This window comes from Fimicolochytrium jonesii, assembly GCF_025526975.1.
Source record: "Fimicolochytrium jonesii strain JEL569 chromosome Unknown EV422scaffold_4, whole genome shotgun sequence".
Lineage (NCBI taxonomy): Eukaryota > Fungi > Chytridiomycota > Chytridiomycetes > Spizellomycetales > Powellomycetaceae > Fimicolochytrium > Fimicolochytrium jonesii.
Window position 1 is genome coordinate 1,192,893 of NW_026515671.1, and position 18,933 is coordinate 1,211,825.

At 52.8% G+C, this 18,933-nt stretch overlaps 6 protein-coding genes across 6 annotated transcripts; 1 reads left to right on the plus strand and 5 right to left on the minus strand.

The window, feature by feature from the left end:
- Positions 1-812: 812 nt before the first annotated feature.
- EV422DRAFT_318304 (salt tolerance down-regulator-domain-containing protein) lies at positions 813-4,871 on the minus strand. The gene is made up of 9 exons (XM_053066254.1): positions 3,988-4,871; positions 3,847-3,923; positions 3,578-3,778; positions 3,309-3,496; positions 3,145-3,249; positions 2,963-3,078; positions 2,786-2,893; positions 1,245-2,725; positions 813-1,188 (listed from the first exon to the last, which is right to left on the minus strand). The coding sequence occupies exons 1-9, from the start codon at positions 4,587-4,589 to the stop codon at positions 872-874; spliced, it is 3,195 nt and encodes a 1,064-aa protein (XP_052928259.1). The 5' UTR covers positions 4,590-4,871; the 3' UTR covers positions 813-871.
- A 2,251-nt stretch (positions 4,872-7,122) lies between these two features.
- Positions 7,123-8,085, minus strand: EV422DRAFT_493248 (P-loop containing nucleoside triphosphate hydrolase protein; the record flags this gene model as incomplete). The annotated part of the gene is made up of 2 exons (XM_053067659.1): positions 7,123-7,684; positions 7,733-8,085. The coding sequence occupies 2 exons, from the start codon at positions 8,083-8,085 to the stop codon at positions 7,123-7,125; spliced, it is 915 nt and encodes a 304-aa protein (XP_052928260.1).
- A 126-nt stretch (positions 8,086-8,211) lies between these two features.
- EV422DRAFT_519895 (tubulin-tyrosine ligase family-domain-containing protein) lies at positions 8,212-10,598 on the plus strand. The gene is made up of 9 exons (XM_053069629.1): positions 8,212-8,640; positions 8,709-8,820; positions 8,992-9,343; positions 9,406-9,540; positions 9,619-9,835; positions 9,904-9,942; positions 10,006-10,119; positions 10,191-10,294; positions 10,369-10,598. The coding sequence occupies exons 1-9, from the start codon at positions 8,375-8,377 to the stop codon at positions 10,512-10,514; spliced, it is 1,485 nt and encodes a 494-aa protein (XP_052928261.1). The 5' UTR covers positions 8,212-8,374; the 3' UTR covers positions 10,515-10,598.
- EV422DRAFT_519898 (CRAL-TRIO domain-containing protein) lies at positions 10,599-12,513 on the minus strand (the record flags this gene model as incomplete). Its single annotated transcript, XM_053069630.1, has 3 exons — positions 11,785-12,513; positions 11,365-11,703; positions 10,599-11,297 (listed from the first exon to the last, which is right to left on the minus strand). Coding segments are annotated over exons 1-3 (977 nt in total), but the record flags the coding sequence as incomplete, so codon positions are not given.
- On the minus strand, positions 12,452-14,911 carry EV422DRAFT_519900 (glucose-6-phosphate dehydrogenase). The gene is made up of 6 exons (XM_053069631.1): positions 14,670-14,911; positions 14,253-14,551; positions 13,855-14,178; positions 13,505-13,786; positions 13,227-13,437; positions 12,452-13,158 (listed from the first exon to the last, which is right to left on the minus strand). The coding sequence occupies exons 2-6, from the start codon at positions 14,472-14,474 to the stop codon at positions 12,671-12,673; spliced, it is 1,527 nt and encodes a 508-aa protein (XP_052928263.1). The 5' UTR covers positions 14,475-14,551; positions 14,670-14,911; the 3' UTR covers positions 12,452-12,670.
- A 123-nt stretch (positions 14,912-15,034) lies between these two features.
- EV422DRAFT_519911 (SIT4 phosphatase-associated protein-domain-containing protein) lies at positions 15,035-18,441 on the minus strand. Its single transcript, XM_053069632.1, has 13 exons — positions 18,117-18,441; positions 17,970-18,050; positions 17,717-17,903; positions 17,523-17,657; positions 17,392-17,457; positions 17,154-17,320; positions 16,979-17,095; positions 16,727-16,913; positions 16,357-16,662; positions 16,045-16,293; positions 15,909-15,973; positions 15,733-15,845; positions 15,035-15,670 (listed from the first exon to the last, which is right to left on the minus strand). The coding sequence occupies exons 1-13, from the start codon at positions 18,254-18,256 to the stop codon at positions 15,285-15,287; spliced, it is 2,199 nt and encodes a 732-aa protein (XP_052928264.1). The 5' UTR covers positions 18,257-18,441; the 3' UTR covers positions 15,035-15,284.
- Positions 18,442-18,933: the final 492 nt, after the last annotated feature.

An 18,933-nucleotide genomic window follows, 5' to 3' on the forward strand; every position in this document is an offset into this window, starting at 1 on the left:
GGGATGTCCTTCCACGAGCTGCCTTCGTCACACGCCTTACCTCACACTCTCACAAGGCCCATCCCCGGGTAGATTCATCCTGGTGTGCCCACTGTCGATGCCCATCTCTTCTTGAAGTTGAATTGACGTAGCGACGGGCGTGCAGGCAGGGGGACCCACCATGTCCCAGGAACTTTTCCTCGTCGCCATCTCATGATTTTCATCTCCCGGGAGCCGATCAAGCGCCCACTGTCGAAGTCGGCTGGTGGGCGACATTACCAAATGAAAAGCTTTGAATGGTCATTTGTGCGAGGCGACGCAGAAGATGCAGAAGATACAGTGGCGTCTCGGTTAAATATCCTCTTCACGTACTGTATATCCCGGTTTCAGACATATCCCACGCCGCCAGCGACGCCCAGCTGAGACACGACTGGTGAAGGTGAAGGAGCTCTTGAAAGTAAGAGTCGTCCTGGAGTCGAAGCGCCGCCGTCACTCTGTTACTTCCAGCCTCCTCAGTCGTGAAGTCAGAGGTCAAGAAGGACGACGATAGCTTAAGGAGAGCAAGATATTTCTTTGTACAACGTGCTTCATGATTAAATGCACAAACCCCGCATAAAACATGGGAATCAAACGACAAAAAGGGGGGGGATGGGAAAAGGCCTACATAGAAACACCGCGCGTACGCGAGAGGGGGTTTTTTGCATACACAATTCCTTCCGGGGACTCGGCTTCCCCTGTAGCGAAGGAGGAAAAAAAGCCTTGCCTCACGTATAGCAACTTGGGAGCTGAGTGCCGTTGGTCGCACTGAACGAGACCGATAGGTCCAGAACTTTCCCGCCAAAACGGTGTGAACCACTCCGACAAGAGCCGTCACTGGTGACCGCTAACAGGATTACCACATGCGCTGTGGTTGCTGCTGTTGAATCTTTTGTTGAGACCCCTGTGGTTGCGCCTGACCTCCAAAGTTTTGAGGCCGCCCAGAACCCGGGGCCGCTCCAATCGGTCCTGCTGGTGAGTTCAATGGAACGGGAATGTTACCTCCGCCAGTGGGTGGGGGTGTGGATGTAGGGCCCATGTATCCAAGGGGAAAGAACCCAGGTGCCAACAGATGGCTTGCAGAGGACGCTTCAAGTCCGGGTGATCTGCCGCCTGGAGGAGGCGAGAACGCCGTAAGATTTGGGCTTGTCCCGGTCCTGTGTCTTCCAGGCTCTGCAGATGTACAGTAAGAATCGTGATGAGGGAACAGCACCCACAATGCTACTCACCAGTGAAGGTACTCTGCGTCCCCATGGGCTCCGTCACGGTCCACGTCCCACCAAACGGCGAAAACCCGTCAAACATTCGAAGAGCGTTGTTCGCTGCACCAACATTTGGGGGAGTCCCCGCGCCAAAGACGTCCAGCGGATGTTGCGCTCCCATAGATCCCGGAGGTATGGACATTGCGACAGCTGGTGGACCCGACATTCCGTTGGATGGCACAGACGGTCGGCGCCATGCCGAGCCACCCGTGATCCGCTCGTCGTCGTTCAGGACCTCCCCACCGAGGGCTGCACTCCCAGCTACACCTTCGTCATCGTCCCTGACACCCATCCGCGCGAAATTCTCCAATCCTTGGGACGGGACCGCTGACGGGCGTCGGATAGGAGCTGGCCGCGAGATCGGCTTGTTCCCACCTATGGGTTGCACTGCATTGTCTGACTGTAGATGCCGGACAGAATGTGCTTGTGAGACGCCGCCAGATTGTGCTTGGCCAGGATGGTACCCTAGAGGGAGCGGCGCTTGTTCGGGTGCGCCCCAACCGATGGCGGGGAATGATGCATTGGCAAACAAGTCCGGTGGGCTTTGAGCGTCACCGAGCATAGAACTACTTGAGGGTGGAGGGGGTATTGCATTGGGTTGCTGATGTGCGGGAGGACCTGGTAGATAATGAGGAAGCGGCTGTCCATGGAGCATAGCGCTATGGAGGGGAGGCTGCCCAAACATCGGCCCTGGTCGCTGCCCTGGGACTCCAAATGCCATCGGATGACGGTTGTTGCTTGGCTGACCCGGATGTTGTCCATGAGGAGACAGCGAATTGGGGTGAGGGGCCGCGGTTACAGTCTGGCCTGAGCGGCCAGCTTGGCTCGGCACGGAATTTGTCGGATGCGGCGGCGGACTGGTAGGTGCATTTGAGAGCGGACCAGAAGCGGATGGAGGCCGCTGTATCTGCGAGCCCGGTGCGCCCGAAGAGAATTGAGGCTTGGACCCAGGCCGAACTGCCAACGCCGGCGCACGGCCACCGAGAGTCGAACGGGTTGAGTGAGGTTGATTCGACGGCGATGAATGCCCCTTGAATTGTGGTCCTGACACAGCTGCAGCTTTTCCAGGAGGCGACTTTGCACTCTTAGCCTGCTGATGTCGTAGCTGCGCTTCTTGTCGTTGTTTCTCGGCACGTGCGCGGTCCTCCTGATCGCGTCGCTCCTTCTCTTCCCGATCGCGCTGTTCGCGTTCTTCCTGCTCTCTCTTCTCTCTTTCCTTCCGTTCCTTGTCTTCTCGCTCTTTCTTCTCGCGGTCTTCACGTTCCCGTTTTTCCCGCTCAAGACGTTCGCGCTCTTCCTTCTCTCGCTTCTTCCGCTCTTCAGCTTCGCGTTGCTTCCGTTTCTCTTCCTCTTTCCGGAGCTTTTCGGCTTCTCGCTTTTTCCGTTCTTCCTCCTCTCGACGTGCCTTCTCTTCCTCACGTTTTTGCTTTTCAGCTTCGCGCTTCAGCCTGAGGATGAGGATTTGAGTCCTTACTTCCTAACACACATGATGTTCAAAATTAACCCACCGCTCAGCTTCTTGCTTTGCCTCCTTCTCCGCCCGAAGCCGCTCTTCTTCTTCCTGTTTCTTCTTCTCCAGCGCTAGCTGCTCTTCTTCCTTTTGCTGCTTTTGTGCTCTGATGCCAAAAGTGTCGTTAGAAGACCAGAAAATGATCGCAACCCCACCGTCGCAAAATCAGGCTTACTTTTTCTGCTGTCGCTTCTTCTCCTTGTTCTTTTGCCGAGTCAGCTCGCGAAGCGCCTGCAGCTCCTTTTCTTTCTCCAACTCGGCCAGCAGATGCATTTGTCGCTCCTGTGCGACCTTCATTGCACGGACCCATAATCAGCTTTGCGATGTAAGCGCATAAAGTTTCAGTTGACAGCGTACCTTCTCGCGATACGCTTGAAGTACTCGTTGCTCAAACATTTTCGCAGCAAATATTTGGAACATTCGCCTGCCTTCTTCCATCCGCTGCTCCTCGGTGAGCGTGTCCTGCATGATATCGTCAGAAACGCACGCCTGCCACAACAACAACCAGCCTGACCCCGTACCTCCTCTTCCTCCTCGTCATACTCTTCGTCATCGTATTCACCGTCATCATATTCCTGTCCTCCATCACCATTCCGATCCATCTCATCGTCCAGCTGGCGAATTTTCCGTTCCGCTAGTTGTTCCATGAGATCGAGAAATTTGCGACCGTCATTTTTCAGAAAGTCGTCAGCAACCGTCAAAATCCCGCCTTTTCAAGAAAGAATAGATCGAAAATAGGTTGAGCGTCACCGTATGATCGCCTCGACGCGAACATGTTTTTTTGACGCACCTTTGACTGTCAGACTACTTCCAAATTCGAAGATGCTTTCGGATGGATCGTGATCGTACTCATCGTCATCATCGTCTTCCTCGTCGTCGTCCTCCTCGTCATCATCATATATCGGTTCTGGCACCGGGTGAGTATGCCGTCCATTATGAAGTGGGGGCGCCGCCCTTATTGCTGGCACAGCAATAGGCCGTGGCGTTCCATCTGAGAGGAGCTCTCCGGCGTAAAGAAATTGAAAAGTACCACGGGAAGCCACACAAAGGATTTCGTACCTTGGTCGTTCGCGAAATGCTCGAGCTCCTCGTAGTAAGCATCATAGAGAATCTCCAGTTCCTCTTCAATAACAGTTCTGTAATTCATCCTATTAGGTGTGAAACGGACATTCTTTCGAGCGTCCAATATGATATACCAACCTTTTCCTCCCACAGACAGAACACGAGCATGTCTGCTTTTGCTGCTCCTTCATCTTTTTCAGCACTGCTTCCTTCTCAAGCTTGACCAACGCCCTCCGCTCCTCTTCACCCAACTGGAGCCAGAACTCCCTGATGCGCTGCTTCTCCTCCGCATCTGATTTGTACCAGATGTCGGCATGCTGATGGCTATGACCAGCAGTGGACCCTCGTTTCTTCTTTTTCTTCTTTTTCCCTTCGGAGTTATTCCGTGGCTGATAAGCTGGGCTTGTCTCGTCATCGTCCGTCAAGGGTTCGTCTCCAGGAGACAGTGACTGTTGGTGGGATGCGGTATGGTCGCGGTTCTGGCCCCGTCCGCGCGCGTGGTAAACCTCTTCGTCCACGTATCCATCGTCAAGCTCCTCATCGTCCACATGTCCCTGCGGGGTCGCGCCGTTCGACGTCGCATGTTGGTGCGTGTGATGGCTTGGGGAATGACCAGGTCCTTTCGAGCCTTTCTTTCCCTGCTTAAGCCAACATGTGTAAACCAGTGTTGACCTGCTATTCGAAGGACTCCCTTCATCTGCATACCTTTTTGCGCCTTCCGACGGATGCGGCTTGATCATGCGCAGGACGTGCTCCGGCTGGTAATGGCATTTGATGTGACTGCGCCTGAGGCGGTGTAGTACTCGTGGGAACTGGAGTAGCGGGATTCACGGTATGCAAGATAGTCGCAGTTTTCGAGCCGTCTTTGCTGCAAATAATCATGCGCTGTTTGTACGCTGCTTCGCCTTTCGAATCGGCTCCAGGGGGTATACGCGACGTCAGCATTCTTTATGGGCCCTCAAAGAGGACGCCTCTTGGAGAGCCACTATCAGCCTTTTGAGGCACGCGAAGAGTGATGTCCACAGGAAGGGACCTGCAACATGTGGAGTATAATTGCAAGGGGCAGACAAGAATGAGAAGAGCTTTCAAGCAAGATACGTGTAGCCATGACCAAAACCATTGGCTCAAGTAGCTACTCTCCGCCCATCCGCCCATCAGTCGATGTCAAGGACCCAACTGGGCCACTTAGAAAGTGGAAACACCTAGGTTCTTCAAAGCCGAAAGCACTAACTCCCATGAAAGCACTCCCAAACACTCACGTTAGCTCAACCAATATCCCGCTCGTGGGCAGAACGCTTCGGCGGGCTTCGTGGGAAAATCGAAACCGCTCCAACTGATGACGGATTATTATAGGAGCCCGCTCAGGTTGAGCGAGCGAAGTAAGCGAGTGTCGTCTGACGGCCCTAGCGATGGCCCGTCACCAAGGTTGAGGTATTGAGAGCGGGTTGCCGAGCTAGGAATGTTTCCGGCCGCCAAGATAGTCGCTTCCAGCCTGAGTGTTTGGCCAGTTCAATTCTACAGTAGTCTATTGACGTTGACAGACAGCAGGAAGGCAGCAGCAGTTGGTGGGTGTGGAGCTGAGCGGCTCATAGGACCGCCGACCGTGTGCTTTATTTATTTACCTTAATCAAGAGACAAGTCGTGCCCCGAAACTAAGCCCAGAAGCCCCTCTCGGACTTATGTAGGACGCGATTGGATGAGTTGTGGAAGGGTTAGGGTTAAGGGAATTGGCAAGATATCTCAGGAAATGCAGTGATGGCACGCTGATCAAGGATAGTGTTGAACATCTGAACAGCATACCTTGGGCTTTCCGTTTCCTTAAGTGATTGTGTCCTTGCTGCTAAGCTCGTGCAGCTCCGGACAGGAGCCTAATCTTTCATGTCCTATGCACGTGCAGCTGCTGTCGGGGCGCAACTCTTCTGATGCTCGTCTGCTTCGACAACCTTCACCAAACACTTAACCGATGCGACCACCTCTGATGCACCGAGCACCAACCTGTTGATGCTGCTCGGTGTTTTTGGTGTGGTGTGATGGAAATTGAAATGAAGTCCCATACCGTTGGTCTCGCCAAATACGACCACATAATGGGCAGAATGTCTATGATTTTTTGGAGAACTTCTCGTCCGTACTGTACCTGTTGACGACTGTACATTGGCCTATCTTGTGGCCTCCCTCTCGGCCGTGTCCACCCGTTGCAGAGTTTAGCAGGCCCGCCCACACAACGTGGGGCCGTCTTTGGCATTTATTCTCGGGTTGCGAACGGGGCGGGCATCTAGAGCACCCAGGAACAACGGGTGACGCGTGCACGCCGCAGGGTTTCGACAGCGTGTGGTGCAGCTTTCACATGGGGGGGAACATGGGGCAAAAGGCGGGAATGTTCCACAGCAAAGAAAGGGGTTTTTGCATCCATCTCCATGTCCGGAAACCAAGGTGCCCCCCCTTCTTGCCTTCTTCGCCCGGTCACCTCAACCTCTTCCAAAACAGTTACTCGCCATCTCCATCAAGTGATCTTGCAAGATCAGCACCGGTAAGTCCTCCACCCAGTGAGGTGCCCCACGCACCCCCACTTTCCCATTAAGAAAAACGTATTAACAGTTGACTGTTTCTCGTTTTCCCAGAAACACGCTCGCAAGCGAATATCCCGTACAAAAATTGAAGAATGAGCACTACGGCAACGAACGACCCTCTGAACGAGTTCCCCACTCCCGTCGAGGCAGCTTTGAAAGGTCTCAATCCTAACCCAGAACCAATCGAGACCGGTCTTTCAACTCAGCCCGAACTTGTGGACCTTGTTGGCGGGTATGTTCACTTCTTTAGTCAATTTGATTTTCATTGCTAGACATGTCATCGAATAACACAAATGCTTCAGATTCCGAACACCATTGCATGCTCGCCACGTTCACGACCGACAGGCCCGCTCTGACTCTGACTATGAATATCATGACAACAGCAACAGCCGCAAGTCGTACAAGTCTCGTGCCCTCGCGAAAGCGCCCGAAGTGGGAGGATCCTATGAACAAGGTGTCGACCAGGGGGCGAACATTGTAGGCACGGTGCTGGCGACTGCATATGGCGTGGCGACCAAAGTTGTAGACAAGGTCCGACAGGTCACTGAAGGTAGCCGGTAGTTTATGTATGTACTCAAATGGGAAACTAGCGAGGGATTAGCCTTCGAGCTTATATGCTGTAAATACGCCGAATGAGATTATGCTGACATCGACATAATGCTGACAACTGTCTACTGTGCGGCTATTTCCCTTGAAATCCATTCGTTCAAGCTATAAGGATCATGTTGACGGAACGATGTACGTCCAGGGTGACTCTCATGTACCCTCCTAATTTACGGTTCCCTAGATCTACGCTTAGCTGCAGAGACCTCAGCCCAATCAGGTAACCAGGCATGAAGCGATCAACAAAGTCTTCCACTTCGGAATCGCTGAGCCCGCCCCGTCCGTGCGTGGCCGACTTCCTCAAGGCCTCCTCTTGCTGCTTTCTCCACAAGTACACATCGTTAATGTCAGAAGCGCATATATGCACAAGCACATCAAGCCACTTCCACAATGCATGGTATTTGCGTAGATATTCGTTGAGCAGTTGAATGTGGGCGCTCGGGTACTTAGTAACGTGAGGCAGCAGTGTGGCAATTGGAGGATCGATGAAAGGATCCAGACGTAATGGTTCGAGAGAGGCGCCCTCCTCCATGCACTCGAAGCCCACACACCATCCTTCAAGAAGAACCACATCAAACGGTGGGCTCACGGCGTCCCACTGCTCAAATGGTAGCCTATCGCCCCGTCCAGCTCGCAGGCCCTTATCATATCGCGGGATTCGTACGCTCACGCCCGCCTCCCCTCCCCGACCAATCACGCCCCTTTGCAAATACTCGGTATGCGCGGCCACAAGCGCATTTAAAGTCTTCATCGCCAGCGGAACGTCGTGTGTCCCCGGGTTGCCCCGATACCGCAACAAATCGTTTTCTGGATTCTTCGCTGCCAGCGCCTCTTGCTCATCGTACGTGAGGTAAAAGTCGTCCAAGGACAGGCTTACAGCTGTCAGAGGGGTGGATGATCGAGCCAACCGCTGTTCAAGCTCCCGAGTCAACGTGGTCTTACCGCTCCCCTGAGGGCCCGATATACCCACGATGAAAGGGCGATTCGAGGTGCTGTCCTGAACATTTCGTTGGGCCTCAAGCCAACGACGGCACTGACGTTCGACAAGGTCTATGAGCTCCGACATGATCCCGGCTTGGTGTATAGAGTTCTTGTTGCTGGGAAACGGAAAAGCGAGAGGATTGGCGGAGAGAAGGGAACGTCACAAAACGCGACACAGTCATGGGCGGAGGCGGAACGTCGGAACCCGTCAATTCGCAAACAGCTTGATCGAGTCCCTCGAGTCCCGTTCATCCACATCTAAGAGAACAGTGCCATTTTGTCAGAAGACACTGTTCTACGCCGGGTAGAAACGTCAAAGCGTCATTTTCTTATCGGCGAATGCAGTAGTTGGTTGTTGTCTTGCTCCACTCAAAATGATGTCCCGAGAAAAAACGACGGCCGCACGGCTATCGACCGGCCTAGCGACATCAGGCCGATCAACCCCTCTCGCATCACAGTCAAACTTGAACCAGGCGGCAATAGGATCAAATACGGTTCTATCGCAGTCGCCATCCACCATGATGGCATCGAATGGATCGCCGGCGAATGCTGGTCCCTCTCAAACGATTCGGTTTCGGACTGGGATTCGGAATACGGTGTATGATGCGATGCGAGATCGCGGGTGGAAGGAGGCTGATGGGTGTGTACGGTTGTCATTCAGCTTTTTGTGAAGACTTGTCCGAACTGAATATTCTCATGATGAACCAGGGACATGGATTGGGACTTCTTCTGGGCGGACGTACACTGGATCCACGAAACTTTCGATCATGTGTACTTGCAGGAGCATCAACGGATCAACCATTTTCGTAACCACTATGAGGTGCGTTATGCGTCTGGACGACGATATTGGAGCCTCGAGTAACGCACCTGTACATTTGGAGACGGAGGGACCAACTTATATCAGCCCACTCATATTCACCCTCTCCTTTCCTTCGCTACCGAATCCCTACCTGTCTATCTTTCCCAACAATCTCCACCACGACAAGGGAAGCTGACCCGAAAAGACCTCCTAGTCAAAAACGTCAAGCGCATGATCAAATCCATCGAGAAAGAGTACGGCAAAACCGAATCCCAGAAATTCGATTTCCTCTCCCCATCCTACGTCCTTCCCGCCGAACACGCCTTGTTCACCGAGGAGTTCAAGCGCAACCCGGGAAGCGTCTGGATCATGAAACCGGTCGGGAAGGCGCAGGGCAAGGGCATTTTCTTGATCAATAAGATCAGCCAGATTAACGGGTGGAGGAAGGATGTGAAGGGGAATGTGAAGGGGGATAGGGATGGGGATGATGCGCCGGAGGCGTATATCGTACAGAGGTATATTGAGAATCCTTTGCTCATAGGAGGTGAGTTCATCGATGCATGGCGCTTGTTCCACTCAGATTCTAATGGGGCGGTCATTTTGCAGGAAAGAAGTTTGATATCCGTGTGTATGTGCTGGTCACCTCATACTACCCGTTAACGATCTACATCCACCGAAACGGATTCTGCCGCTTCTCGAATACCCAGTTCTCGATGCAAGCAAAGGACATCAGTAACATGTGTAAGCGTCCCCCAAATCCTCCCCCCACACATGTGAACAAGAAATCTCACAAGGCCTACCATTTTGGACACATCATAGATATACACGCAACAAACGTTGCCATCCAAAAGCATTCGCCTAACTACATCTCCGGCCGGGGCTGCAAATGGTTGCTCCGCAACCTGAAGCTGTTCCTTACGGCCAGACACGGGTCGAAAGCGGTCGATGACCTGTTTACGGAGATGGAGGCGAGCGTTGTTAGGAGCTTGATGAGCGTGCAGAAGGTCATGATCAATGATAAGCACTGTTTTGAGCTGTAAGTTGACCTGAAAACTGGTGTAGCAAGGTCCATCGTACCGATACTCACAACCGTGATCCCGCCAGCTACGGCTACGACATCCTCATTGACCAAAACCTTAAGCCGTAAGTCCTGCTCCTCATAAGTTGTCCCGTCACAGACATCCATTCACTCAAGTCAACCCACAGATGGTTACTAGAAGTAAACGCCTCCCCATCGCTGACAGCCGAAACGCAATGGGACTACGACCTGAAGCACGCGATGGTGCAGGACTGCTTCGATGTCGTCGATTTGGAACGCAGGTATGCGTTTTGAGAATCAAGTGCAAAGCGCCGGATGTGCGGCGGTTGCTGATGTAACCGGGAATGGGCAGGCATTCCGGCAAAAGCATCAGACCACGAGTCGGAGGCTTCGATCTCGTTTACAATGACGGCCCTGTCCGCCATGAGCGGACGAGTAATTATGCTTCATATCTTGGTAAGTGCTTTATATTCCTTCCTTCATCGATTCTCGATCCCTGCTGACAATGAACATGAATGCATGCGCTGCAGGGTGCCACCAACCGATCCCGCGTGCACCAAGGCAAAAGAAGCGGTTCGGAAAACCATCGACGCCGGCGGTGAAGCTGTCGGGCAACCCCAATACGTACTCTCCTCCGACGGCGCTTTCTGGATCGCAAGACCAGTTGGTGTCCTGATGTGGAGAAATAAACCGGAATACTATGATATGCTTTGACTCGCCAGACTCAACAAAACTAATAGATTAAGCGTATAGACAAGGGTGTAATGTTCATTTGACAATGTTAAGACGGGACAATACTCAAATGCTTCGGCGTCCGCAACGTCCACTGTACACTACGATGTCGTCGTTTGCGACGGATCCACCGACGAGATCGTAACCTTCTCGCTAACCACCTCCTCCCCATCCTGCAACTCCAAATCACACGAATAGTCCAACTGCAGCGAGTTGAACAGCGAGAACCCCCCTGACGGCTTCTGCCACGACAGAATGTACTTCCCAGGCAGGGCCGGCACAGACGCTGACACGGTCTCCTTATGACTCTCGTAAGAGTTTGACGGCACCGCCACGATTTCCTCCCCGCTCTCCTTCCGATGCCTGATCTCAAACGTCACCCCCTTCTTCGTCGTCTTGAACTTGTAGTTCAGGCTCACTTGCGCGCCTTCGAGGTCCTCAGCGGGAACCAGGAGCTCGTGCTCGTGCGTGGAGGAGCCCAGCGATGCGCTGTGTTGGAAGTTGTCGCCTCCGCCCGAGGCTTTTTTGCTTTCGAGGTAGGGTGATGGGACGCAGCCGCCGGGCATGTGGCTGCATTTACAGGTGCCTCCCAAGAAGTCGGGCAGGTTTTCGGCGTCGATGTGTTGGAGGAGGACCTCTTTGTAGTTTGAATCGCAGATGAAGATCTTTTCGAGGATGCGTTTGTCCAACCAGCGTTTGATGATGCTCCATGCGCGTGTGAAGATGCCTGCGACGTGAGTTGTTAAGTCTAGCCGTTTCTCATGAGCACAAACAGCCAAAGCAATGAGACTCACCAGGTGTGTTCACAATAAACAGCTTCCCCAACCGCTCGGGATAAACCTTCGAGTCCAAATCCGACACAGCCCTCAACAGATTCAGCCCCGTCATATCAAACTGCCATATTCCCAATCCCGTGCAATCAAAGATGACCGTATGCTTCTCGATGAGTTTGCCTGCGCGCTCAGAGCACTCCGGCATCAGCACGTTGAAAATCATCTCGTTGTTACGGATGTGCCAGTCGAGCATCACGGGCGGCGGGCATTTCACTGCTAGGGCTTTCACGTCGTGGTAGCCGGTGCGCTCGATGAAGACAGGTGTGCCTTCTTTGTCGACTTTATGGAAACACCCTCCACCTATCATTCGCTAAAACGGTTAGGGTGCATTCTTCAAGTGGCAACACGGCGTCCTCCGTGGCTGATTCTGGGAGCACATACCCATGCAAGCATAAAACTTCTTAAACTCCTCCGGCATCCCCTCCCTCGTCATATCCCAATTCGCATCCGGCACACTCTTGAAGCCCCTTACATTCTGCTGCACGGGGTTCCCATCCACCCCCGGTATCGGAAGCTTGTCAATCCCATCCTTCTCCCGCCATTCCACATAGCCATTCAACATCTCCAGCGCCTTTGGGGCATTCAGTTGCCGCGCGACGAGGAAGCGGAGAAGGGTTGGGTCATCGTATTTGGACCCTTCTTCGGCGCCGAGGAGGGTGCGGAATTCGGCGAGGGCTTTGAGTTTTTGGTCCTCAGTGAGGTTGTTGAGATCTAGCTTTGAGGCGGACATGTGGACGATGGGCGTGAGGCCGGTGTGCGAGACTTCTCGGTTTGTATTCAGGAGGCTAGCTTATGCCTCTTGTGTGTGCGTCTAAGAAATTTCGCTTCTCTTCGCTCAGTTGGAAGTGCTGTGCTGGCACGCGTAGCAATCTTGAGGAGACTATTGGACAGGTTTATCTCCGTAGAGTAGGAGTAGAAGGACCGGTCGAAGAGCGCCGGGCGACTATCCAGTTAAACGAGTGCAGTATCGATATCGCACGTCGATGCGAACTCATTCCGGAAGGCTGGAAAGTTCCGCGGAAGGATGGAACGCAGCCGCGGAAGGAGGAAGACAACGACGCGAGAGAAGGCGCCGCTCCCGTCATGACGCGCTCACTTCATCATTACCCCCGCAACCCCTGCATTCAAAAAGGTAGTCGACAGAGACACGCTGCTTTGCCAGCTTATGTATGTACAAACGCATATGATATCCTCACACACAGGAGCTCCACTCGGCCTCAAAGACTCCAGTTACTCACGGGTAACGTACTACCCGCTGCCTCCCTTCTCAGATCTTCGCCGCAGAAAACAACTTGGTAACATCGGCCACACTCGTCTCTTGCGTTCCAAACCGCACACCCCACTTCTCCAAAAACTCCTTCTCCTCCTTCGGGCCCTCGCTTCCATACTCGTACTTGAACGGCGTACGGTTCTCCGTGCCCTTGATCGCATCATCCCAAATCTTCCACCCTTCCTCGGCCTCCTCGCGTGGGATAAACCATGTCTGGTCACCCTGCACGGCATCGTAGATCAGGGACTCGTATGCGCTGGGTTGGTACTTGTCGGCGGTGCCAAGCTCGGTGTCTACCATGTCGACGGCGAGGGGCGCGGACACGACCCTGAAGCCGGAGCCGGATTGCTTAGTGTACAGGGTGAGAGTATGGGAGCGGTGGGGGTGCTCGCGGATGGTGAAGCTGGTGGGCGCTTTGGTGGGGAAGAGGGCGTCTTTGTCGGATTTGAAGACGAATGTGATCTCGGCGCGCGTTTCGTCCAGAGCTGTTCATGGGTTGATTAGACTATAGCCGATCAGTGCTACCCTGCATCAAGTATGTTCTAAAACTCACCTTTTCCTGCACGGATGACAAAAGGAACATCCTTCCATCGCTCAGTGTCGACAAAGAGAACGGCTGTGGCGAACGTGTTGGCTTTCGAGTCGTCCTTCACGGTATCATCGTCGACATAAGCCTTCTTGTCCTTGTCCTTGGAAGACGCGCCGTACTGGCCAACTAACGTGTCCTCCGGGCGGATGGGGCGGCAAGCTTTGATGAAGTTCAACTGGCAACAGTTGAAGGTTGAGTACCACGTATGTTCGCTTTCTTTCTCGGGACAAGGCGGACAGTACCTTTGCGATGTGAATATCGTTCGTAGACAAGCTCTTGGGCTTCTCCATCCCAGACAAAATGATCCACTGCATCAAATGGTTTTGCATAACATCACGAATCATGCCGAATTCGTCAAAGTAACCGCCACGTCCTTCAGCGCCAAATTCCTCCTTGAAGTTTATGGTGACGTATTTGATGTGTTCGCGAGACCACGAATTTGCGAGGATGGGGTTGGCACCGAATCGCAGGGGCAGGACGCATTTGACGGCGTCCTTTCCGAGGTAGTGATCAATCCGGTAGAGCTGTTTGACCGCTGTATGAGTAATAGAAACCAGGAATGGGAAATGTGAGGCCAAGCATTCAATCTCACCTCCTCCTCCTTGTAGAGCTTCTCCAAATGAGAAGACAGAGTCTTTGCAGATTTGTAATCTTTTCCATACGGCTTCTCAATGATGATACGGTTCGTCTTTCCTTCTGCCCATGCCGCCGTGCGAACGTTGGCAGCCACATCTTCAAAGGCGGACGGCGGGAGAGCAATGTAGAACAACCGCAGATGCTTCCCTGAACCCCTCTCGAGCTTGTTCAGTTCGTCGTTCAGCTTCTTGTACGACTCCGCGTCGTCGTAGCCCTTCAATTGGACATAGGAGCATATTTCCAGGAAGTCCTTCGACTCTGACTCGCTCTTGTCCTTTTTCTGTATTGAATTTGAGGGTCATATTTAAAGGATGATCTCGGTCGGCAAATCACCACCAGCGCGCAAACACGTACAGAAATGCCAGGTTGAATTTTCTTGCGGAAGTCCTCAATCTTATACTCGCTCCGAGCGGTGCCAACAACGTGTAACTTGTCCTTCTGCAGTCTGCCGTTCTTCACCAGCGAGTAGATAGCTGGGTAGGTCATCTTCTTGGCCAAGTCTCCACTTGCGCCAAAGACGATAATGGAGACATGGTCGAACTGGGAGCCGCTCTGGTCTGCAGTTTGTCCTGGCATGGTGTGGTTATGTTCTGTGATGGTGGTGCTATGTGAGGTCGGATGCAGGACTTTTTCGATAACGGCTGAGATAAAGGCTAGAAAAAGAAAGAAGAGGAAGTATGAGCATCCCATGTTATCGCCTCTGTGTATGACGTAGAGTCCAAAACTTGTAGATCGCACAAGACATGGTCCAAGATGAGAGAAAGATGCAACCTTGGTATGATGTAGTTGAGAGCCTTGTTGGAGTTGGTTTGTTTCGTGGGACGTGTTGTGGTGGAGCTAACGGTTGTCCCTCGGCTTACTTATATCTGCGTTTTGCGGAGAAGCTCTTTGAGGCTCCTGGAGTTGAGGCGTGGCTTCGGCGGAGGAGGGGGAGAGGGGAGGCCGTGCGTGTGTCATCAGTGCGCGGCGGCTCTCTTGACGGGGATTTACGTCACAGTCGCCCGCCCTTCGACGAAATCTCGCCGGTTTTGGCGGAAGGGCGCGTGCATGCAGCAAGACAAAAAGTAAGCGTAAGCGGCGGGTATAAAAGAACCGCTTCCGTCTGTCATTTGTACTTCAGGTTCAGGCCATTTCTTGTCCGCTAAACGGGAGTGAGCAGCATTCCTTACCCACAGCAACTAACGTAACGCGTAATGATATTAACAAAATAAAGTGCAAAAGGAGTCTACGGGCCGTGGCCCTCATTCTGCCTACACGCAACAGTTGGCTCCAACGGCTCCGGAGGGTATCTCATCATATGTGTCTCTTCTAACGTAGTCATAGTCGTATCAGTATTTTTTCTACCCAAAATTGTCGCCCCTTCCGCCGCCTTGACTTCCGGTGCTGTTAATCGTAACTGGCATCCGCCGACCACACATCCACATTCTTCTCCCAATCATGCTCTTCTCGTGGGGACGTCGGGACGGTAGTGCCGTCGCCATCCCCAGGAAGACCATTATCACCACCAGTTATGCCGCTTAGGGCCTCATCGTCGTCGTCATCGTCATCATCTGCCTCTGCCGCTTCTTGATACAAATCGTCACGGATTTTGACTTCTTCCGATTCTTCTGGAGCGCCTGTGAAGCTCCCGCCAATTGCTCCCAGGATGGGTATATTTTGATTCTGTGGACCAGCGTTTGGCCGCACGCCACCGAGAGGCTGTCGATCCCGCTCCCTTGTCTCCTTCAGCGGACCGGAGACGTAACTATGCCACTCATCGGCTACGATATGATCTGTCGTGAACAATTATGAGCACGGGCAATTGTGGTTTGTCTCTACCGGTGGTGGCACTCACCACTTAGCTCCTTAACCAGATCTTCGGGGCATTTCTCCAATAGCTTGCTCACTTCATCAGCGATGTACGTTAAATGTCCCATGAATCCTAGCCGTACCCCTTTTGGTTTGGCTCTGCAGAACGCGATACAGTAAACCTCGGAATTCATTAAATCAGCGTGTCGGAAGGGTACTTACACGTGCTCATCGTTTTCTTTCTGTGCTCGTATTATTTGTTTTGTCAATTGCCCGTCTTGGAAAATCTGAATGTACACGTTATCATCGAATATTCAGGCAGCCTTTTCCGCCTGCACTCGGAGACCACGACACATACCGACAGAACCAGTTTCCTCACTACAACTTGCACCGCACCCATTTGCTTTTCCACAGCAGCTTGCGCCGGGTTTACGGGTTCTGACTGGGTTGCGGCTGTTGGGGACCCTGCTTCTACGCCCTTTTGAGTCTCAGGACTCTTGATGAGGTTGATTGAGCTGGTATATTGGTAAGTGTTGAACACTTTCGCGATCATGTCGTATACGACAGAATGGAGGAAGTTGTTCCAGGGGTAGCGAAAGAAAAGGTCCTACATGGCCAGGGTCAATAACATTGTCGCGCTGCTGTAAGATGTGGTGGAACGAGGACTTACCAAGCATGCAGGTAGTACTTTTGCGTCTATGAACTTGTCAGTGATGGCAACGAGCTCGTCAGCCACCCTTCTCTCAGGGTGCGGAGGTGTGGGCGGAGACTTTGTGGATTCTCCCGAATCGCTCGGCGTTTCCTTCGCTTCGGCCCTTTCTTCCGATGGGTCATGAAAGCCCGCAGTGATAAACCTCTCGAACAGCGGGCTAGAGGTGTACAGATATTGAAGATGCAGGATTTCCGCAAATAACTCGCAGGTCTTGAGCCGTTCAGACCCTAAGGGTGTGATCTGACCAGTGGTCGTAGGGTTCTCCTGTGGAGCCTGGTCAGCGTTAGCGCTTGCCGAACGCGGCGCTTTGCATAAGACAAAGACATACCGATTTCGGAGGACCATGCAGCAGCTCAGCAAACTGCGTCAAGCGATCTCCGATTACGTGTAGCAAGTCATTGAGATCGGTAGCTAGCGCTTTGAGCTTTTCCTGTGATGGAGGGGAGATTGCTTGTCGCTGGTGTGCTTGCGAAAGTTGGTATTGGTGCTGGAGATACTCTGCTTGCTCAATCTCACTGAAATGCCAGACACTCCGTTAGCTTGAACGAATATCACTGACAACGCGGTGTTCCGCGATTACCTGCAATATCGGCGAATGAGCTCGATGATAATGTTGATTCCGTTCATCAGAGCACTTGCGGAGTGCGAGCTTGGGTCATCAAGCATATACGAGGCAAGCTTGTTCATCATCCCCTCACTGAACCAAGAAGTCAATCAGTTTGATGAGGTGGGCATGCAATGGCGAGGAAGATTACCTTTTCAGTTCGTCCACCAGGGTGTTTCCAGGAGTTGGTGGTGGTAAACCTGCCTCCTCGCCAAGCAAGGATCCTCCGAAGCCAGCATTCATCATATCCTGTGGGCTAACTGTTTGGTAGCTCACAGCGATGACGTCCAGTAGAGTTTGGGCAGCCGTGTTATGCACCTATGTTTCATTCTGTCGTTTAGCAGTGAAGCTCGGTACGCAGTGTCGGAAAGGAGCGTGATGTGCAGTACCTCTGAGTCCAGTTTCGGGTCCAGTCGACTCAGCAGCGTCGTAATGAGTCCCTCCTTACTGAGCCACTAGTGGAAGACATACGGAAGTCAGGATCCAGCTCCGCTGTCCTTATCCCAGAGCATAGTCGTACCTCAACGATACCGGCCCCTTCTGGAATGTCGTTCATGCTGATCAGCTTCAGCAGGAGATCGGAGATTGCAGAACAAGCAATGTGTGTGAGAAGCTGCTGCACCACATTGGGCTGTTTGCGGATGAACGCAACCATCTGAGGTCCAACGATTGTGAGTTGCTTGAGCTTCACATCGTTCGATTGTCAGCGCATACCTCAGGTGTCTTCTTTGCTAGGAGTACGCCAATGACTTTGCCGAAGTGGCTTGCCGTTAAGGCATCCAACGGTGCGGGACGGTCCAGTAACCCCCAGAGCTCATTCAGCAGCTCCTCGCTTCCCATGATTCCCTCGCATATCGAGTAGATCTCACAGCTGATGATTTCGCTAGCTACAAATGGATATCTAGAAGAGTAAGCCGTAGTCAGTATTAGGAGGGGCATGTCCTCGATTCCATGTACGGCTACACACTTGAATCGCTTGCTTTCGTCCAGATCTTCCGATTTGATGATGAAGCCTAGCAGCTGTTTGAGCACTTCGGGTTTGCTAAGGCTGCAGAGACGCGGCGCTGAGTTCACTGTTCCAAGCATTGTGATAAGACAACCGGCACTTGCTTACAATTCAACCAGCTTCGTGTTATGCGCCTTGCACTCCTGCATCAGCTCGTCCTCCTCCAGCAGCTCGTCCAGCGTCACGCCTTCCTTCTCTAGCAGTCCGTCTATGACCGAAGCATTGTGGAACCCAAACCGCCAGAACATCGTTTCGCCGACTACCGTACAGAAATGTGGTTTATGAGCGGACGTTGACCTCACAAGAGTATTATAAGAGCTAGCAGGTCGAGCGTCGCGTGGGAAAGAGAAGTGGTATGCGAAGGACAACAGTGGGGACAGCGGGAGGCCCTGATGTCGTTGAAGATCTTGGGAAAATGGGAGCTTGTGGAGGCTTTCTGGACGTCTGCATCACGTCTGCATGAGTCTGCATGTGCGTCCATGCGTGTCACAAGACACACAAAAACTTCGCAGCCCAGGCCCACGGTCGGGAGGCCTGGACACCAAACTAATCTTGAAGAATAGCCAACCATCACGCAGCGGGCGACGGAGGAGGAGGAGGGGTGGGAGGGAGGAGGCAGGGAGGAGGCAGGGAGGAGTGTTCACGTCGTTTGTATAGTGGCTCCTGATGTCCAGTTCCCCAACGCTTTACCACAGACTTGCGTATAAGCAGTGCAAGATGGGGTGCTTCGCAACATCGGAAGACGTGCCCGTCTTATTCAGTCCCGAAGATAAGTACGCACAGTTCGCCTCGGGGGCAATGGGGCATCGTCAGGAAGGCGACAGAACGGCGGGGGTCGAAGGTTTCCCAAAGAGCGGTGCCAGGTTGTCCTCCCATACGCAGGGTGGCGTTATAAAGGGATATGGGGGTATTTTTCACGGAGAAA

Coding starts and splice junctions, on each gene's coding strand:
- EV422DRAFT_318304 (XM_053066254.1), bottom strand. CDS start 4,589: ATGATCAAGCCGCATCCGTCGGAAGGCGCAAAAAGGTATGCAGATGAA. Junction 3,250..3,308: donor ATGACGAGGAGGAAGAGGAG/GTACGGGGTCAG, acceptor GATATCATGCAG/GACACGCTCACCGAGGAGCA. Junction 1,189..1,244: donor GACGCAGAGTACCTTCACTG/GTGAGTAGCATT, acceptor GTACATCTGCAG/AGCCTGGAAGACACAGGACC.
- EV422DRAFT_519895 (XM_053069629.1), top strand. CDS start 8,375: ATGATGTCCCGAGAAAAAACGACGGCCGCACGGCTATCGACCGGCCTA. Junction 8,821..8,991: donor ATTTTCGTAACCACTATGAG/GTGCGTTATGCG, acceptor CGACAAGGGAAG/CTGACCCGAAAAGACCTCCT. Junction 10,120..10,190: donor GTCGTCGATTTGGAACGCAG/GTATGCGTTTTG, acceptor GGGAATGGGCAG/GCATTCCGGCAAAAGCATCA.
- EV422DRAFT_519900 (XM_053069631.1), bottom strand. CDS start 14,474: ATGCCAGGACAAACTGCAGACCAGAGCGGCTCCCAGTTCGACCATGTC. Junction 13,787..13,854: donor AGCTCTACAAGGAGGAGGAG/GTGAGATTGAAT, acceptor GCGGTCAAACAG/CTCTACCGGATTGATCACTA. Junction 13,159..13,226: donor TGTCATCCGTGCAGGAAAAG/GTGAGTTTTAGA, acceptor ACCCATGAACAG/CTCTGGACGAAACGCGCGCC.
- EV422DRAFT_519911 (XM_053069632.1), bottom strand. CDS start 18,256: ATGTTCTGGCGGTTTGGGTTCCACAATGCTTCGGTCATAGACGGACTG. Junction 17,658..17,716: donor TAGCAAAGAAGACACCTGAG/GTATGCGCTGAC, acceptor GTTGGACCTCAG/ATGGTTGCGTTCATCCGCAA. Junction 16,294..16,356: donor AAGTACTACCTGCATGCTTG/GTAAGTCCTCGT, acceptor CTGGCCATGTAG/GACCTTTTCTTTCGCTACCC.